The sequence below is a fragment of the Delphinus delphis genome, chromosome 6 (genome assembly GCF_949987515.2).
Source record: "Delphinus delphis chromosome 6, mDelDel1.2, whole genome shotgun sequence".
NCBI lineage: Eukaryota > Metazoa > Chordata > Mammalia > Artiodactyla > Delphinidae > Delphinus > Delphinus delphis.
In genome coordinates this window covers 64,647,872-64,664,702 of record NC_082688.1, presented here as the reverse complement: position 1 = coordinate 64,664,702, position 16,831 = coordinate 64,647,872, and the positions used below count along the sequence as shown (strand labels likewise).

Sequence of the window (16,831 nt, the reverse complement as noted above, 5' to 3'; positions counted from 1 at the left end):
TTCAAAGCCAACAGTAAGAAAAGCAACCTGATTTACACCAGAGTCCCAAAAAGCTCAGTTCACTGGCAACACCTTTTAAAATGGGGGTAAAAGCAGAGCAGAAAACAGGAGAATTGGTTGAAAGTCTGCCAAAGAAATAATAAGATCCTCAGATCCTCTACCCTATACACCACACAACTGGGTATTGATTTCTTCCCCACTCTGGCAGAACACTAGGGGTTTATCCCCTGGAGAGGATAAAACAGAACGTCTCTGGATTGGAGACATCAGATACAAATCGGGTAAGTGTTCCACACCAAAAGCAAGAGACTCGAGTAAAAAGTTATACAATAAATTATATCCCTGGTCTTCTAATACTTATTGTCTAACAGAACAATGTCAGCCAAAGCAGAGACTAGAAGGATCTTCCCTGGAGAATCTAACCAACAAGGTGAAAAAGACCTAAAGATGCCAATGTTACGGGTTCTCCAGCAAAACAGCTTAACCAGATCACCCTACACAGAATGTCTCACACACTGAGCTTCCAATCATCTTTTTAGGCCTCTACTTTTAAATATGAACAGAGAGCCAAGGATCACCAGAAGTTAAGCAACATCTGATAAGAAAGACAGAGACTACAAGGGGCAGGGAAGAAGTCAAAGATGATGCAGGGAAAAGATAACTTTAAAAAAAGATTAAGAAAAAACCCTTAACATTAAAATCCTCAGAAAAATAGGAGAGGATAAAAAAATCCATAAAACAAAAACTGGATGTAATTAAAAATGAAATATTCATAGAACAAAAAAAGAGCTCTTGGAAATCAAAAACACAAACTAAGAAATGAAAAACTAAATAAATAAATTTAAAACAAAAATCTCCCAGATGCCTAAAAAAATTACAAGAGAAAATAATTTCCAATTTAGAATTTTATGCTCAACAAGTACCATTCAAAGACAAGAGTATGGGGAAGGGAAGATGAAACATGCACACTTTCATAACTATGATCAGAGTGTAAACTGGCAGAAAAGTTTTTAGAAGTTTGGTAATAAATGTCTAAAACTTTCAAAAAAAAAGACAAGAGTATGAGAAAGACTATTTCGGATCTACAAGACATCAAAACATTTATAAGGGGCTACTGGAAGACTTGTTTCACCAAAATAAGGACCCACACTGAGAAAGAGAAAGAAATGGGATCCCAGAAGTAGGGTATTTAAGATAAGAAAACAGCAAAGGGATGTCTAAGATAGTGATGAAAGGAAGCACCCAGTGAAATTTGTGCAGCAAATCACTTAAAGGGTAATCTGTTCCAACTGTACTGGCCAATGCCTCCAGGAGTAATTTCTTTAAGATGAAAAGAGAAAATAAAAGAATACATCAACTATGTGAACATATTGAGAGATTTATAAAACTTGGTGGGAGTATGAAGTTGAATTCATAAGTTCATGGAAATTAAACCAAGTAAACAACAAATGAGACAACTATTAATTAAATCCAAGAAAAACAAAATGTATACGAGAAAAAAAATTGTCACTGAATACTACTACATAACTCAACTAGGAAGTTTTGATAATTATACGATAATGTAAACATTGATTAATCTAACCAAGATTATATATCACTAAATGAAGAGAGAATAGAAAAGGGAGGCAAGTATGAATGAAAACTAAATTATGAACTTCTATAGTGGAAAGTCAGTAGATAATGGCTAAACATGAAAAATAAAATAGCAATATAAAAAAAATTTTTGAAGAGGTATGGATTTTAAAAAAACATCTCAGAGAGTTGAAAATGATTCTTTCTAGGGATAAAGAAAGTTATTTGTCTCAAGGTAATAAGCACTGCTATTTTTCCTAACAGCAGTAAGTAAGCCTTTTAGAACAATTAGTCTTTAAATAACATGCATATGTAATTTTTTTTAAATAAGACTAAAATAAAACAACAGAGAATCAATGAAACCAAAATTTGATTCTTTAAATAGATGAATAAACTTGATAAACCTTTGGTTAGCTAGACAAAGAAAAAAGAGAAGAAACTCAAAGTATAAACAAAGAATAAAAAAGGGAATGGCACTACCAACGTAGAAGGATTATAATGAATACTATGAACAACTTTATGCTAACAAATCAGGACAAATTCCTAAAAAGACAGTAATTACTAAAACTAACTCAAAAAGAAAGAGAAAATCTGAACAGACCTATAACAGACAACAACATTGAATTAATAATTTTAAAAATCTAATCATAGAGAAAGTCCAAGTCCAGATTCTACCAAACTTTAAGGAAGAAATAATACCAATCCTCACATTAGAGGAGGAGGAAACATTTCTCCAAATCATTCTGAGTCCAGCATTACCTAATACCAAAATATGGCAGACATCTCAAGAAAGGAAGAGTACAGACCAATATCTTTCATGAATAGAGATACAAAAAATCCTCAACAAAACATTAGCAAACCAAATCCAGCAACATCTTGAAAGAATTAAATTACAACATGATTAATTGGGATTTATCCCCAAAATAGAAAATTGGTATAATGTCTGAAACTCAAGTGATGTAATATACCATTTTACTAAAACAAAGGATGAAAACTATATGATCATCTCAACAGATACAGAAAATGTATTTGACAAAATCCAACACCCATTCATGATTTAAAAAAATAAAAAAAAAAACTCAACAGACTAGGAATACAAGGAAATTTCATCAATCTGATAAAGGGCCTCTATGAAAAACTGCAAAAAGTAGCATCAAGCTTAATGGTGAAACACTGAAAGCTTCCCCTAAGACTGGGAACAAAACAAAGATGTCTGCTAGTAATACTTCTATTCAAGACTGTATTGGAGGTTCTAGACAGTGCAATCAGGAAAAAAAAAAAAGGAAAAGAAATAAAAGGCACATATACTGAAGGAAGAAGTAAAACTGTCTTTAATGGCAAAAAACATGATCCTGTAAGATTATCCTAAGAAATCCATTAAGAAGCAAAAAGACTAGAACTAAAAAACAATTTCAGCAAGGTCACAGAATATAAGATCAATATGCAAAAACCAATCACATTTCTAAACACTAGCAATAAATAATCCAAAACTGAAATTTAAAAAATAATTCCACTTATAATAGCATCAAGTAAATAAAATAGATTTAGGATTAAATTTAACAAAAAAAGGGAAAGACTTCTACACTGAAAAGCATAAATTATTGTTGAACTAAATTGAAGACCTAAGTAAATGAAATGACATTCCACATTCACATTCATGTATTTGAAGACTAGTATTTTAAGATGGCCACTTTCCCCAAATTGATCTACAGATTCAACATATTGCCTACCAAAATCCCAGCAGGCTTTTTTTTGCAGAAATTGACAAGCTGACCCTAAAAATTATATGGAAAAGCAAAGGACTCAGAAAAACCAAAATAATCTTTAAGAAAAACTAATGGGAGGACTTGCACCTTCTAAATTCAAAACTTACCATAAAGCTACAGTAATCAAAACAGTGTAGAATTTGAATTAAGAATAAACATGTAGATCAGTGTACCAGAATTGAGACCACAGAAATAAAGTCATACATATACAGTCAATTAATTTTCAACAAAGGTGTCAAGGCAATTCAATGGGGGAAAAGATAGTCTTATCAACACATGGTGCTAAAACAACTGATCTCCACAGGCAAAAAGATAAATTTAGACCCTTACCTCACACCATATACTACAAAGTAACTTAAAATGGAGCCCGGACCTAAATGTAAGAACTAAAATTATAAAAATTCTAGAAAAAAACTTAGGAGAAAAATCTTCATGACCTTAAGCTGGGCAAAATTTCTTAGATACGAAACCAAAAGCACAATCCATAAAGAAAAAGAATTGAACTTCATAAAAATTAATAACTTTTACACTTCAAAAAGCATTATTAAGAAAATGAAGTCAAGCCAACAAATGGGAAAAGGTATTTGCAAATTATATATCTGATAAAGGATTTGTATCCAGAACACATAAAGAACTCTTTTTTTTAATAAATTTATTTTATTTTATTTTTTATTTTTGGCTGTGTTGGGTCTTCATTGCTGCACACAGGCTTTTCTCTAGTTGTGGCGAGCGGGCGCTACTCTTCGTTGCAGTGCATGGGCTTCTCATTGTGGTGACTTCTCTTGTTGCAGAGCATGGGCTCCAGGTGCATGGGCTTCAGTAGTTGTGGCAAACAGGCTTAGTTGCTTCGTGGCATGTGGGATCTTCCCGGACCAGGGCTCGAACCCGTGTCCCCTGCATTGGCAGGAGGATTCTTAACCACTGCGCCACCAGGGAAGCCCTTAGAATATATAAAGAACTCTTGAAGCTCGATAAGAAAAAGATGAATAACTCAATTTAAAATCAGGCAAAAGATCTGAATAGGCTTTTCACCAATGAAGATACACAAATGGGCAAAAAAAGCACATGCAAAGATGTTCAACATCATTGCTCACTAGGAAAACACAAAATAAAATCACAATGACATATTACTTTACTCTCACTGGAATGGCTATAATCAAAAAGTCAGAAAACAACAAGTGTTGGGGAGGATATGGAAATGTATAAAACCCTTATACACTGCTGGTGGAAATGTAAAATGCTTCAGTCACTTTAGAATACAATTTGGAAGTTTCTTAAAAATTTTAACGTAAATTTACTATATGATGAACTAATGGTGCTCCTAAGAATCTACCCAAGAGAAATAAAATATGTCTACACAAAGACTTGCACACAAGTGTTTATAGCAGAGTTATTCATAATAGGCAAAATGTGGAAACAACCCAAATGTCCATCAACTGGTGAATGGTTAACTAAAATGTATATATCCATAAAATGGAATAATATTCAGAAATAAAAAGAAACAAAGTACTGACACATGTTACAATATAAATCTGAAGAACATGCCTACTGAAAAGAAGCCAGACACAAATGACCACATATTGTATGACCCCAGTTATATGAATTGTTCAAAAAAGGCAAATCTATAGAAACAGAAAGTACGTTCGTGGTAAACAACAGAGTTTAAATAACTTCATCGGTCCAGATTCTAGAAGTCTGAAGAGTAATTTAACCATTAAAAATTATGACAGATGTATATTAATTTGGCAAGATGTTCCCCCCAAAATTGAAAAAGCAAGATACTAATGTAAAATATTATTCTAATTTTTGAAATATATATTTATATGTTCAAAAGAAAAGGTCTGGGCAAGTAAATACCAAAATACTGTTGGTAGTTAACTCTAAGTGGTAGCATTATAAGCAGTTTCATCGTTTTATTCATTTGTATTTCTTAAATTATTCTAAAAACATATGCATTATCTGCATTAAAATATACATATCTATGTGTATATATACATATGCACATATATAAGACAGGATATCAGAGCAAAAAAGAACCTTAAAACACTCTCTTTAGCACTCTTTGAACCATCTTCCTCACCATAGTGGTGGAGAACCAGCTGATGAGACCTCACTCTTAACCCTTGACACATCTAAAAGAAAAAATTCTTTTTAAGATAAAATTTTAGTGAAGAAAAATATTAATATTTTACTCATTTATTCTCTGTCTTGCTCCAGAAAGGATTTCAGGTAGCTCCTAAAGACAGGTAGGAAACGTTTACATAGCAAATCCTATTTATAAAGCAAAGTACATGTTAGTCACGGTACTCACCCCACCCACACATCCTTGCTGAAAAGGTGCTCAAGATCAGTTCTTCTCAAACTAAACGTGAGCAAGGACTATACCCACCCCACTCCCATTGCTTCTGTAAAATATATTTAAAAGGGATAATTAAAAAAGAAAATCTAAAAATAGATAAAATTCAACTCTAACTGTTTTATTATTAGATTCAACAAATAGAAAATTACTCTGTTACATGATTATAAGGTTCTAAACACTTGCTTTCAATTTCTGTACTTATTTCTTCGTAAACCACACTTTGAGTTGCACTCTCCGAAATGGCTCCATTTTGCATTATGGACTCACAGTTTTTATATTATTCACATGAGATATGAATAAACCAAAGGTAGGCACCTCACCCAAAGGCATATATGAATGGTACAAAAAAGATGAGCAACAGCAATTCTTAGAATGTAAACTCCAAGAAAAGAAGCAGTTACGAACAGGAGCTAAAACTAACAGAACGCTTAAGTAGAGTGATGAATCAGAGTTGGGGCAATGAGGAAATAAGAGGAAACACAGCAACACAGATTGTGGCAAGCCAAGTAATAATGAATAAGCAGAAGAAAAGATTTAGAGAAGTGGAAAAGAATAAGCAAGTCTCTAGGGACTGAAGAAAGTACAGACACTGACTTTTGTACACTGAGTTAACAAAGGAGCATAAAGAGCCACACAGAGTCTCCAGACCCAGTTCTGGTTTCCATGAGGCATCATCCTTGCCCCTCCAGTCCCATGAAATTTCCACTTCCCTTACCATCCCATGAGAATTCTTACAATCAGCCTCTCCAACCACTTATTTCTCCCTGCTCCCTGCAACCAAAAGCGTTCCTCAACTAGAAGAAGAGACTGGAGGCTTACCTTTGGATATCACCGGAAGCATTATTTGAAGTATTCAAACTCATGATGAGTCTTCCAACTCTTTCAAAATACCCCACTGTTGCTTAATGATATACTTCGTTATTAATGATTAAAACTGTCCAAGACGTCTGTGGCTTACAGGTTACATGGGCTGAAGTCTGTTAAAACAGTAAACAATATAACAGCAGTTATTTATATGAGTCCTGAGACTAGGGGTGATTTTTCTTTTGTTTTTTGACTTATCTGTATTTTTAAGATTATTCTTTAAAAAACATGTAAATACTTGTATTTTTAAAAGCCACAGTGTTTGGGGACTTCCCTGGTGGTCCAGTGGGTAAGACTCCGTGCTCCCAATGCAGGGGGCCCAGGTTCAATCCCTGGTCAGGGAACTAGATCCCACATGCATAGCACAACTAAGAGTTCACATGCCACAACTAAGAGTCTGCATGCCACAACAAAAGGATTCCACGTGCCGCAATGAAGACCCCGCGTGCCACAACTAAGACCCAACACAGCCTAAATAAATAAATAAATAAACATTTTTTTAAAGTTATAAAAAATAAAAGTCACAGTGTTTTATTTCTTTTTAAATAAGATTAGAAACAAAAATGACAAAACATTAGAAATTCCTTCTTATAAGAATAAGCTAATACTATTAGATTATTTTAATTTCTCAAATAAAAAGTAATAAAATAGTGACTAATTGTTCTTAAACTGGAAGAGGAATAGGTAGTGCCTATCTCTAGGGCACAGAATTCAGTATGAAAGAAAATGCAGTCCAGGGATGTTTTGGGGTCCCAAAAGACTTTTTCATAAATGAAATATTTTTAATGCAATGTTACAATCAAAGAGGCCAAGGCACTCCCACATAAAAGATCTTACAGTAATTTTCAAAGGCCTTCTCCCAAGGGATTGAAGAGGAAAAAGGAAAGGAGAGAGCATTTGTCACTTACCCCGGCCTTCTCTCCAGAACACTCTTCTACCAGAGACACTCCAAATTATAGAGTCAACAACTCTAAGTTACTACAGTATGAAGGAATCTTTGGGTAAACATCTCGATAACTAACTAACTCCAAATAGACACAAATATGAAGATCTCACAAGGTCTCTTGGTATCCCCAGCAGAAGTCCAATATCCTAAGAAAGACCATGAGATTTGGTCTCAGAGAGATCTGAGCTAGGATTCCAATAAGCATCAAGTATGTGGTCATAGGCAAGCCACTTAAACTCTCTGAGCTTGTTTCCTCAACCATAAGGAGATAACTATATCAAGCTCATATATTTGATATTTAAGTAATATACACAGCACATATACAGTACACAGTCACTGTCAGTTTCTATTACTGTAACACAAACCCTCTGAGATCTCTGATAAAGGAAAGGAGTAGGTGACACTTGGGGTGATTTGGTCTGGTTAAAGATGTAATAAAAGAAGGCTTCCCTGGTGGCGCAGTGGTTGAGAGTCCGCCTGCCTATGCAGGGGACACGGGTTCGTGCCCCGGTCTGGGAAGATCCCACATGCCGCGGAGCGGCTGGGCCCGTGAGCCATGGCCGCTGAGCCTGCGCGTCCAGAGCCTGTGCTCCACAATGGGAGAGGCCACAACAGTGAGAGGCCTGCGTACCGCAAAAAAAAAAAAAAAAAAAAAAAAGATGTAATAGAAGAATTGTTTAGTGGGAATTCCCTAATGGTCCAGTGGTTAGGACTTGGAGCTCTCACTGCCAGGGGCCTGGGTTCAATCCCTGGTGGGGAACTAAGATCTCACAAGTCATGTGGCGCAACCAAAAAAATAAAAATTAAAAGGCCAGGACACTGGCCTGAGAGGCCAGGACACTGAGTGATAAATGACCCACCAAGGCGCACCATTATGAAAAAAAAAAGAATTGTTTAGTAAAATTGTAGGTATACAGGGATAGCTAGAAGATGCCCCCCCCCAAAAAAATCTAAACTGATCTGTCCCTGCTCGCAATAAACAACCCTGAGAGAGATCACTGAAAGAAAAGAGACTCAAATAAGCCAACTGAAATGTAGACTCAAACACAGTACTGGGAACTGACCAATGGCTCCTACAGCCAAACACTAAGGGATCTTCAAAACAGTCAGTGATTCACACAGCTGATGCAGAATAGTTTGACCTAGGACAAAGAAGACAGAACTTTTACCAAGATGGGGGGGGGGGGTGGAATCCCATTTCTCCAGGGACCTAAATACTAAGTTTGGGAATAGTGGTAGACAAACAAACACCACTATCATTAATCTATTGAGCACCTAGTAAAATGTCAAGCACTGTGGTATTTTATTTATACATAGAACCTATAGAACTCCAATCATTACAACACTGCAATGTAAAGATTATCCTTTTCAACAGAGAAAACTAAGAGATTAGAAGTAACTTGTCAAAAGACAAATAGTTACAGAACCAAAATTCCAACTCATTACTATCTATCTAACTCTAAAGCAGAAGCTCTTTCTACAAGGTCATTGTTGATACAGTTAAACTATAAATTACCTTACCTGAGGTTCATTATCCTCATTTCAATTACAGAAACTCATCTAATTCAGAAAGTCTTAAATGACTTGCCTAAGGCCAGTCAGCTACTAAGTAGGGGACACCAAGGACTCAATCAAGCTCTTCTGATACTGAGTCCCAAAATCTTTTCATCATACCACCATGCCCCCAAAGCTCAGACTCCAGAGGAAGTGCCTTCAGAATGGAAGTTTAAGAGTTAGAAGGGACTCTTCCAATACTTAAGAGTAATGTACAAGGCTCAAAAGTATATACAAAATGTTTCTATTTTTAAAGTGAAAAAGATGGGGCTTCCCTGATGGCGCAGTGGTTGGGAGTCCGCCTGCCGATGCAGGGGACGCCCGTTCGTGCCCCCGTCCGGGAGGATCCCACATGCCGCGGAGCGGCTGGGCCCGTGAGCCATGGCTGCTGGGCCTGCACATCCGGAGCCTGTGCTCCGCGACTGGAGAGGCCATGACAGTGAGAGGCCCGCATACCGCAAGAAAATAAAAATTAAAAAAATAAAGTGAAAAGGATGAAACACACACACATATGCATATGTGTCACAACAGGCACAAACAGAACCTCTATTTACCTCCCAGGGAAAGAATTTATACACTTAGGGCCTTAATAATGCCTGCGTTTTTTATTTTGTTTTGATCTTAGGCAGAGAAGTGTGGGAAGAGGTAGTTTACCAAATTTTAACATAGTTGTTTCAATAAAGCTAAATTGAAGGCAACCACCGTTTTTCACTGTATTATTTTGCTATGTAACATCTTCAAATCTGAACGGTCTTCTAGAGAGAAAATAGTCTTCTATAGCTCAGGTGCAAGTTTCATTAACTTCCAGATCACTGAAACAGATACCGTAGTAGGCAGATGGTTCCCCATGATCTCTGCCCCCTGGTGTTTCTCTCTTGTATAATACCCTCCCCTTTACTGCGGGCAGAACCTGTGACTTGCCTCTAACCAACAGAATATGGCAAAGGTGACAGGCTGCACTCCCATGATTATATTATGTTATATAAGACTCTATCCTAGCAGAGTGAAGTGACAGGCAACCTCTAGCTGATCGTGAAGAAGCACACTGTCACGCTGTGAACTGCCTACGGAGAGGGCCACATGGCAGGGAACTGCAGGCAGCTCCAACCCACAGGCAGTAAAAAGCCAGATCCCTCGGTCATATAGATGCCAACAGGAAATACATTCTGCCAACAACCTAAATGAACTAGGTAGCAGATTCTTTCCAGTCAAGCCTCCAGATGAGAACACAGCCAGCAGCACCTTGACAGCAACTTAGTGAAACTCTGAACAGAGGGCACATCTAAGCAGTGCCCAGATTCCTGACCTACAGAGACTGAGAAATAATAAATGAGGGCTGTTTGAAGCCACTAAGTTTTCGGTAACTTGTTACACAACAGAAGAAAACTAATATGTATAAGAAGCTTGAAAATGCTTTTACAGGGTTAAATAGAAAAAAAAAAAGAGTGACATGTAAACTACAAAATGGGTTCTTACACCAGCCCTGCCTATGTGTGTCTTTTATAAAGTCTCTTTGTTTTTCTATAGTTTAATTTCCTAATTAATTTACATAACAGAGTTTATAAAAATCCTATCTAAGGTAACTAGATAGAGAAACTAGAAAATCATGGGCAATATTTACAAAAAACAAATAATTACCAAATACAAATGAATAAGGGCAAACCACCAACAGCCACAAAACCTGCACAGAGTGGAGGTATCTACAGAGAAGCAAGCAGAGGAAAATAACAAGTATGCATCTGAAAGGACCCCCAAAGGGTCAACAGACAATTAATGGGAAGAGCTGTAGTACAACCTGAGAGCAGCAGCTGAAACTGGCATATGAAACAGGCGTATGGTAAGAGAGTCCTGAAAGGGTTGGTACAGTCCAGCCTCACAGACCTTCATAACTGACTGTCAAGTTACTTCCTGGACAGGGGCCCACACTAATGAGAATCAGTAGAGGTTGGAATCAAAACTGAGCAGGGGCTGGGCTTCCCTGGTGGCGCAGTGGTTGAGAGTCCACCTGCCGATGCAAACGTCACGGGTTCGTGCCCCGGTCCGGTAAGATCTCACATGCCGCGGAGCAGCTAGGCCCGTGAGCCATGGCCGCTGAGCCTGCGCGTCCGGAGCCTGGCCCAGACCAAACTGTAGGAGGAAAGAGGACCAGGAAATGTCAGAACCAAGCCACCATAGTTTTTAACACTCACAACAAACAAAAGACAGGGTTCTGTGAAGTTAGAAAAGCTTTCCTGAACCTTGCTCAAAGTTCAGGTCAACTAACCTTTCATAAAAATAAGCAACAAAAGGGCTTCCCTGGTGGCGCAGTGGTTGAGAGTCCGCCTGCTGATGCAGGGGACACGGGTTCGTGCCCCGGTCTGGGAAGATCCCACATGCTGCGGAGCGGCTGGGCCCGTGAGCCATGGCCGCTGAGCCTGCGCGTCCAGAGCCTGTGCTCCGCAACGGGAGAGGCCACAACAGTGAGAGGCCCGCGCACCGGAAAAAATAAATAAATAAATAAGCAACAGAAAAGTAGAGTGGTCAAATCCCATACAAACATAAGGAAATAGAGAGTAAGGAACAGAATGGACTCCTATAAATGAAAGAATGACAGAAAGACATGCCCACAAAACAGATGAAAATCATAACTTACTACTTCAAAATGAGCTACATTAACAAAATGGTATAAGGCATAAAAGAATAGGAATCAGAATTAGAGACTGAATAAGGCACTTAAATACTGAACTGACTTCTCTTAAATAAATAAATAAATATCAGAAAAATTAAAATAAATTAAAATAAAATTTTTTAAAAACCTCAGAAATAAGGTGAAAAAGATCAGAAAGAATTAGAAATTAAAAATCATTTATGCAAGGAACATTAAATTAGAGGGAACAAGAGTAAATACACATGATCAAAAAAATGCCTTTAAGGACGTATGAAACAAAAAAGAAGTAAAATTTTTAAATAAAAATTTAAGAAAGAGATCAAAATGATTCAAGAGAAAGTGAAAAAATACTGAAAATAGGCAAAGAATAACCAACATGCGGACAGCAGGAGTCCCTGAATAAGAAGATCAAAGCAAGGGAAACAGAACAAACACTAAAAACTGTAATTCAAGAAAACTGTCCTGAAATACAAAGATTTTAATCCACACTTTCAACAAACTGCATATCTGAGAATACTGACCCAGCACAACCAACAACACACATTCTAAGATAATTACTGGACTTTAACAAAAACTTGTACACAAATGTTCATAGCACCATTGTTCATAAATAGCCAAAAAGTGAAAACAACCCAAATATCCATCAATTGGCCAATATATAAACAAAATATGAAATATTATTCAACGATAAAAAGAAATGAAGTACCGATATATGCCACAACGTGGATGAACGTTGAAAACATTATGCTAAGTGAAAGAAGCCAGATGTAAAAGGCCACATATTGTATAACTCCATTTATGGGAAATTTCCAGAATAGGTAAATCTATAGAAACAGAAAATAGACTTGCGGTTATCAGAGAGTAGAGAGAGGGGGAATTGGGTCTGACTTCTAGCAGGTTATGAGGATTCTTTTGGCGGGTGGGGCGGGGGGGGGGTGGGTCGTGATGGAAATGTTCTGGAATTAGATAATGGTGATTGCTGTACAGCTTAGTGAATATAGCGAAAACCATCAAATTGTATACTTTAAAATGGTGAATTTTATGTTAGGTGAATTATATCCTCATTTTTTACATTCATCATCATAAAAAATATATCCTGTCTATAGTCTCCTTTGGCAAACTCTTATTTTCTTCCTCTCGTTGATATCAGTGCTTGATGACACTAGGGCTCAAGGTCCTACCTGTATTTTAGGAAAACTAAATAAACAAAGGGCCAAATGTAGGTCTGTGGTTGAATTTAAACTATGATGGGACTTCTATGCTATTGAATATAGCAGAGATGTAGCAAAATCTCCCTTTTCTTTCATCAGAATGGAAAGAGGAAATGATGAGGTAGCTAAAGTAGCTAGGTACAGTAATGAAAATATCAGTGGAATATTTTCATTTAGCTAAGCCAAAGAAATGCAGGGTCCCCACATAATGTTCCTAGCTTTACTTGAAACTTTCCTATGAAATGTTACAAGTTAAGATAAACAATAATTTGGCTAATCTATATGTGTAATTAAAAATTTCTTATGATATGCCATCAATGTTAGCCTTTCTCTTCAGCCTCAGTATCTGTGCAACTCTTTAAATAATGCTTTCCATTTGAAAATATCAAATTCATCATTATCTATAAACAAACTGATACCCCAAAGCCACTCCCTGCTGTCGTCATTCCTACTGTGGCAAACAACCCTTCTCCAGGTATCATGCTCAAGACTCTATAGCTTATCTCATTTCACTCTACACCAACCCCAAGGGAAGATACCATTAATACCCCCATTTTATACCAGGGGGAAACTGGGGCTTAAAGATATTCAGTCACTTGTCCAAAGTCACATCTCTAGGAAGTGACAATGTCACGATTCAAAGCCCCATCAATCCACCTAGATTGAGAAATCCCTAACTCCAGAGCTCTGCTGTGTGCCTTGCTATTGACCTTCAAGACATGGCTCACCCCATGGCTTCCCTTGCTTGTCAGGGAAGCACTCTGCTCGATACTGCAGATATCTTTAAACACAGATCATTCTTTCACACTTCCAAACTAACTACAAGTCAGGGTCTTCTTAATGAGAGATGACTCAGACTTCCAGTGGATTTCTCAATCCAGATGGAATTTCCACTGGGCTGGGCCAAAACCAGGGCATCCTTTGGGCAGTGATGGATAACAGCAAAGTTTAAATCAGCTTTTTATGTTAATGTATTAATATCTTAATCTTCTCCTGGTAGTGAAGTTGGACTATTCTCACCATTCCCACTGAAATAGATGAGGGGATGTTATGTATATCATTCTTCAATAAGTTTTTAGAAATAGGTAATAGGGCAACTGAGGCCAAGAGATCAATCGTCTGGACATCCCGAGAGTAAGTAAGACAATTCTGCTTTTAGATTTCACAGCCACCACTGGTACTAAGTTTTCCTACCTCACATCTGAGTCCTGTGGGTCATCCAGAATGTACTCATCTCTCTCAATGTGTCTGCACAGATCAAGGGAAAGGGGAGGGGTGGGGAGGATGAAAAGATAAAAGCTATTATTGAGCACTTCCTACATGCCAGACACTACATTAAACATACCTGATCTCAGTGAATCTTCCCAATAACCCTAGAGATTATTATGCACATTTCACAGATGAGAACACTGAGGCTTGGAGAGGTGGAGTAACTTGTGTAAAGATATCCAGTGGGAGGGTTAGAATTCAAGCTCATATTCTGGCTGACTCCTAAATCCATCCTCTTTCATAACTCAGTGCTGTCTTCAACAGTAACCACAACTGTGTTGTGGGTGTCTATCAGCAAACTTACACATTTCACCTTTAAAAAAGATGTTTGGTTCTTTCATGAAAACAAGACCAAGACAAATGGGCTGAGGCAATCAAAGTATTTTAGAATTAAATGCGACTTTAGAGACCAAGTCCATCCTCCTTATCTGACAGATAAGGCATCTTAATGCCCAGGGAGCTTAGGTGATTTGGCTGAGGTCACAGAGCTAATAAAAGCCTCCACCAGACTAATACAGAAAGCTCCAGACTAAAATTACTGCCTTCATCTTTCCTTTTAGAAGGTTGCACTGCCTTTGTTTCCTCTTCATTTCAAGGGAAACCAAGTGCATCTCCGACTCTAGGCTTTTGTTATTAGGCACTAACTGTTCAATAAAACAAGTGACAAAAAATGGTAGGTTCTTTTCACCAAGATTATGAAAACAACTATAAAACATCCATGTGTAATGTCTTCAAAAGAGTCGGACACCTAATGAAATTGCTTCTCAAGTAAACTTACGCAGTTATCATTGGAGATCTGCTTAAAACGAAAAAAAAGTGTATTTGCCTAGGATAAATATCACATGGAATAAAGAAAGAACAGTCAAAAGTAGGCTCCACTTCTGCAGAAATTGCACAGCCCGGGAAAAACTCACAGCCCTCTCTTCTGTCTCTTAAGAGTCCTGGCGTAGAAGCTACAGAAGACAGCCTAGCATAAACTCTTTCTTTGGTTTACCGAGCATTTATAGAATGTCTAGGGCGTGGCTGGCATTTTTATTAAAAAGGGATGGAAAAGACCTGGTCCTTGTCCTCGAAGGACTTATTGATTCTTGAGAGGGAAAGAGCCCAGCAGTCCGGAGTTGTAAACCTAAGAAGCTCCAGGTCCAGGCCCTCTGGGTCCTGCCCTCTGGTCCCTACCCAGGCCTCTGGGCACTGAGGCAGCGGTCTTTGGCTAGAATGCTTCAGGAAGATCTTCCTCAGGTGGGCGCAGAGGCCCGGCGCAAGGCGCTGGAGGTGTGTCCCCACAGACGACACGAACTGCCGCAGAACAGCCTCAAACTAACTCGGGGTCCCCATAACCCTCACTGCAGCCCCCTATACCTTTCCTCTGAACACCTCCCAGCCCAAATCTTTCCCCTCCAAAACCCCACTCCCGGTGGTTACCTCAGGGGTCTCCCGTGATCCAGACTGCACACCCAAGACCCCTGGGGCAGCTTCGGATCTCAAAGGCAGAAAGAGGCCCAGGCAGGCCGCGGGGTCAGAGCAAAAACTGTTGGAACACGACGGATTCTAGGACCCAGAGAGGAGGAACAAAGAGCACAGGGGGGAACAAGAGGGAGACCAGCCCCAGGGAGACGGTGTTTACAACTGCCACTTCCGGAGACTCGACTTCCCTGGCAGACCTCCGCAGACTTTCGCCGGCCGCGGCCCCGCCCGGGCCCGGGCGGCCCCTTTCCTCCCGCCTCCGGCAGCCGACAGCTCCAGGATACACACTCGGAGAACGCCGGGCTCCGATTGGAAGATCCGGGCCCGCGAAGCTGCGCGGCTTTTCTGGAAGGCGACCGGCGCATGCGCTGTTGCTGGGGAGCGGCGCGCTCGCGACCGCGCGCGGTTCCGCGCCTGGCGCGGGCCCTCCCCCCTTCTACCTCAGCCTGAGGACCCCTCGGCCCACGTTCCAGTGTGGTGGTCTCAGTGTGAGGTGCCCGGGTCACCGTCCCAGAATCCCCAGAGAGCCGACTGAAAAGGCAGGTTTCTAAGCCCTAGCTCCTTTTCCCCGCCTACTGAATAAAAATCTTAAGAGGACTGATCCCAGATGCTGCATTTTTAAGCTGGCTCCCCTGCTGATCCGTAGGGTCACGACAGCCCCTCGGGGTCCGTGGTCTGGTGCCAGAACCGGGGGAAATTCCCTGGGATCGCTTCTGCACCAATGATTGGTTTCCCGCTGTTCAGACCGCTATCCGCCTGCTGGACGCTTCTAGTCCCCTCCTCCCATCCCCATTGTATCCCAGCTGGTGGTTGTAAACGGGGACGCAAAATGCGGGCCAGCGCGCTGATGCAGCTGCAGCGCCTTTCGTTATAAATATTACGTAACGAGGTACCTCACGAAAAAGTCCTCAGAGCCTTAGCAAGTGCCCCAGCTCCCTTTCCTACCCTCGTCCTCTTCCCCAACCCCGACACACACACACATATACACACGCACCCCACGCACACTTTCCTCGTTGATAATTTATACTTTGGTTTCTCCTGGTAGCCGCTGCCGCCTCAGGGAGATTGGAAAACCAAATCCTCTTTTGTTCCTTGGCTTTTGAAAGCCTGTTCCCCAAAGAACAATGCAAATTGGCGGGATATTGACTCTGGATTTAATCTTCAACACCACCTCCTCCT

General features: G+C 39.4%; 1 protein-coding gene across 1 annotated transcript in view; it reads right to left on the bottom strand.

Moving 5' to 3' along the window:
* The window catches only part of CCDC171 (coiled-coil domain containing 171), a 357,858-nt gene extending 341,941 nt beyond the window's left edge, over window positions 1-15,917 (bottom strand). Inside the window, exons 1-3 of the mRNA XM_060013466.1 lie at window positions 15,611-15,917; window positions 14,114-14,167; window positions 6,517-6,674 (exon numbers count right to left, since the gene is read on the bottom strand). Of these exons, the coding sequence (XP_059869449.1) occupies window positions 6,517-6,560 (44 nt within the window). The 5' untranslated portion in view covers window positions 6,561-6,674; window positions 14,114-14,167; window positions 15,611-15,917. The remainder of the gene's footprint in view (window positions 1-6,516; window positions 6,675-14,113; window positions 14,168-15,610) is intronic.
* Window positions 15,918-16,831: the final 914 nt, after the last annotated feature.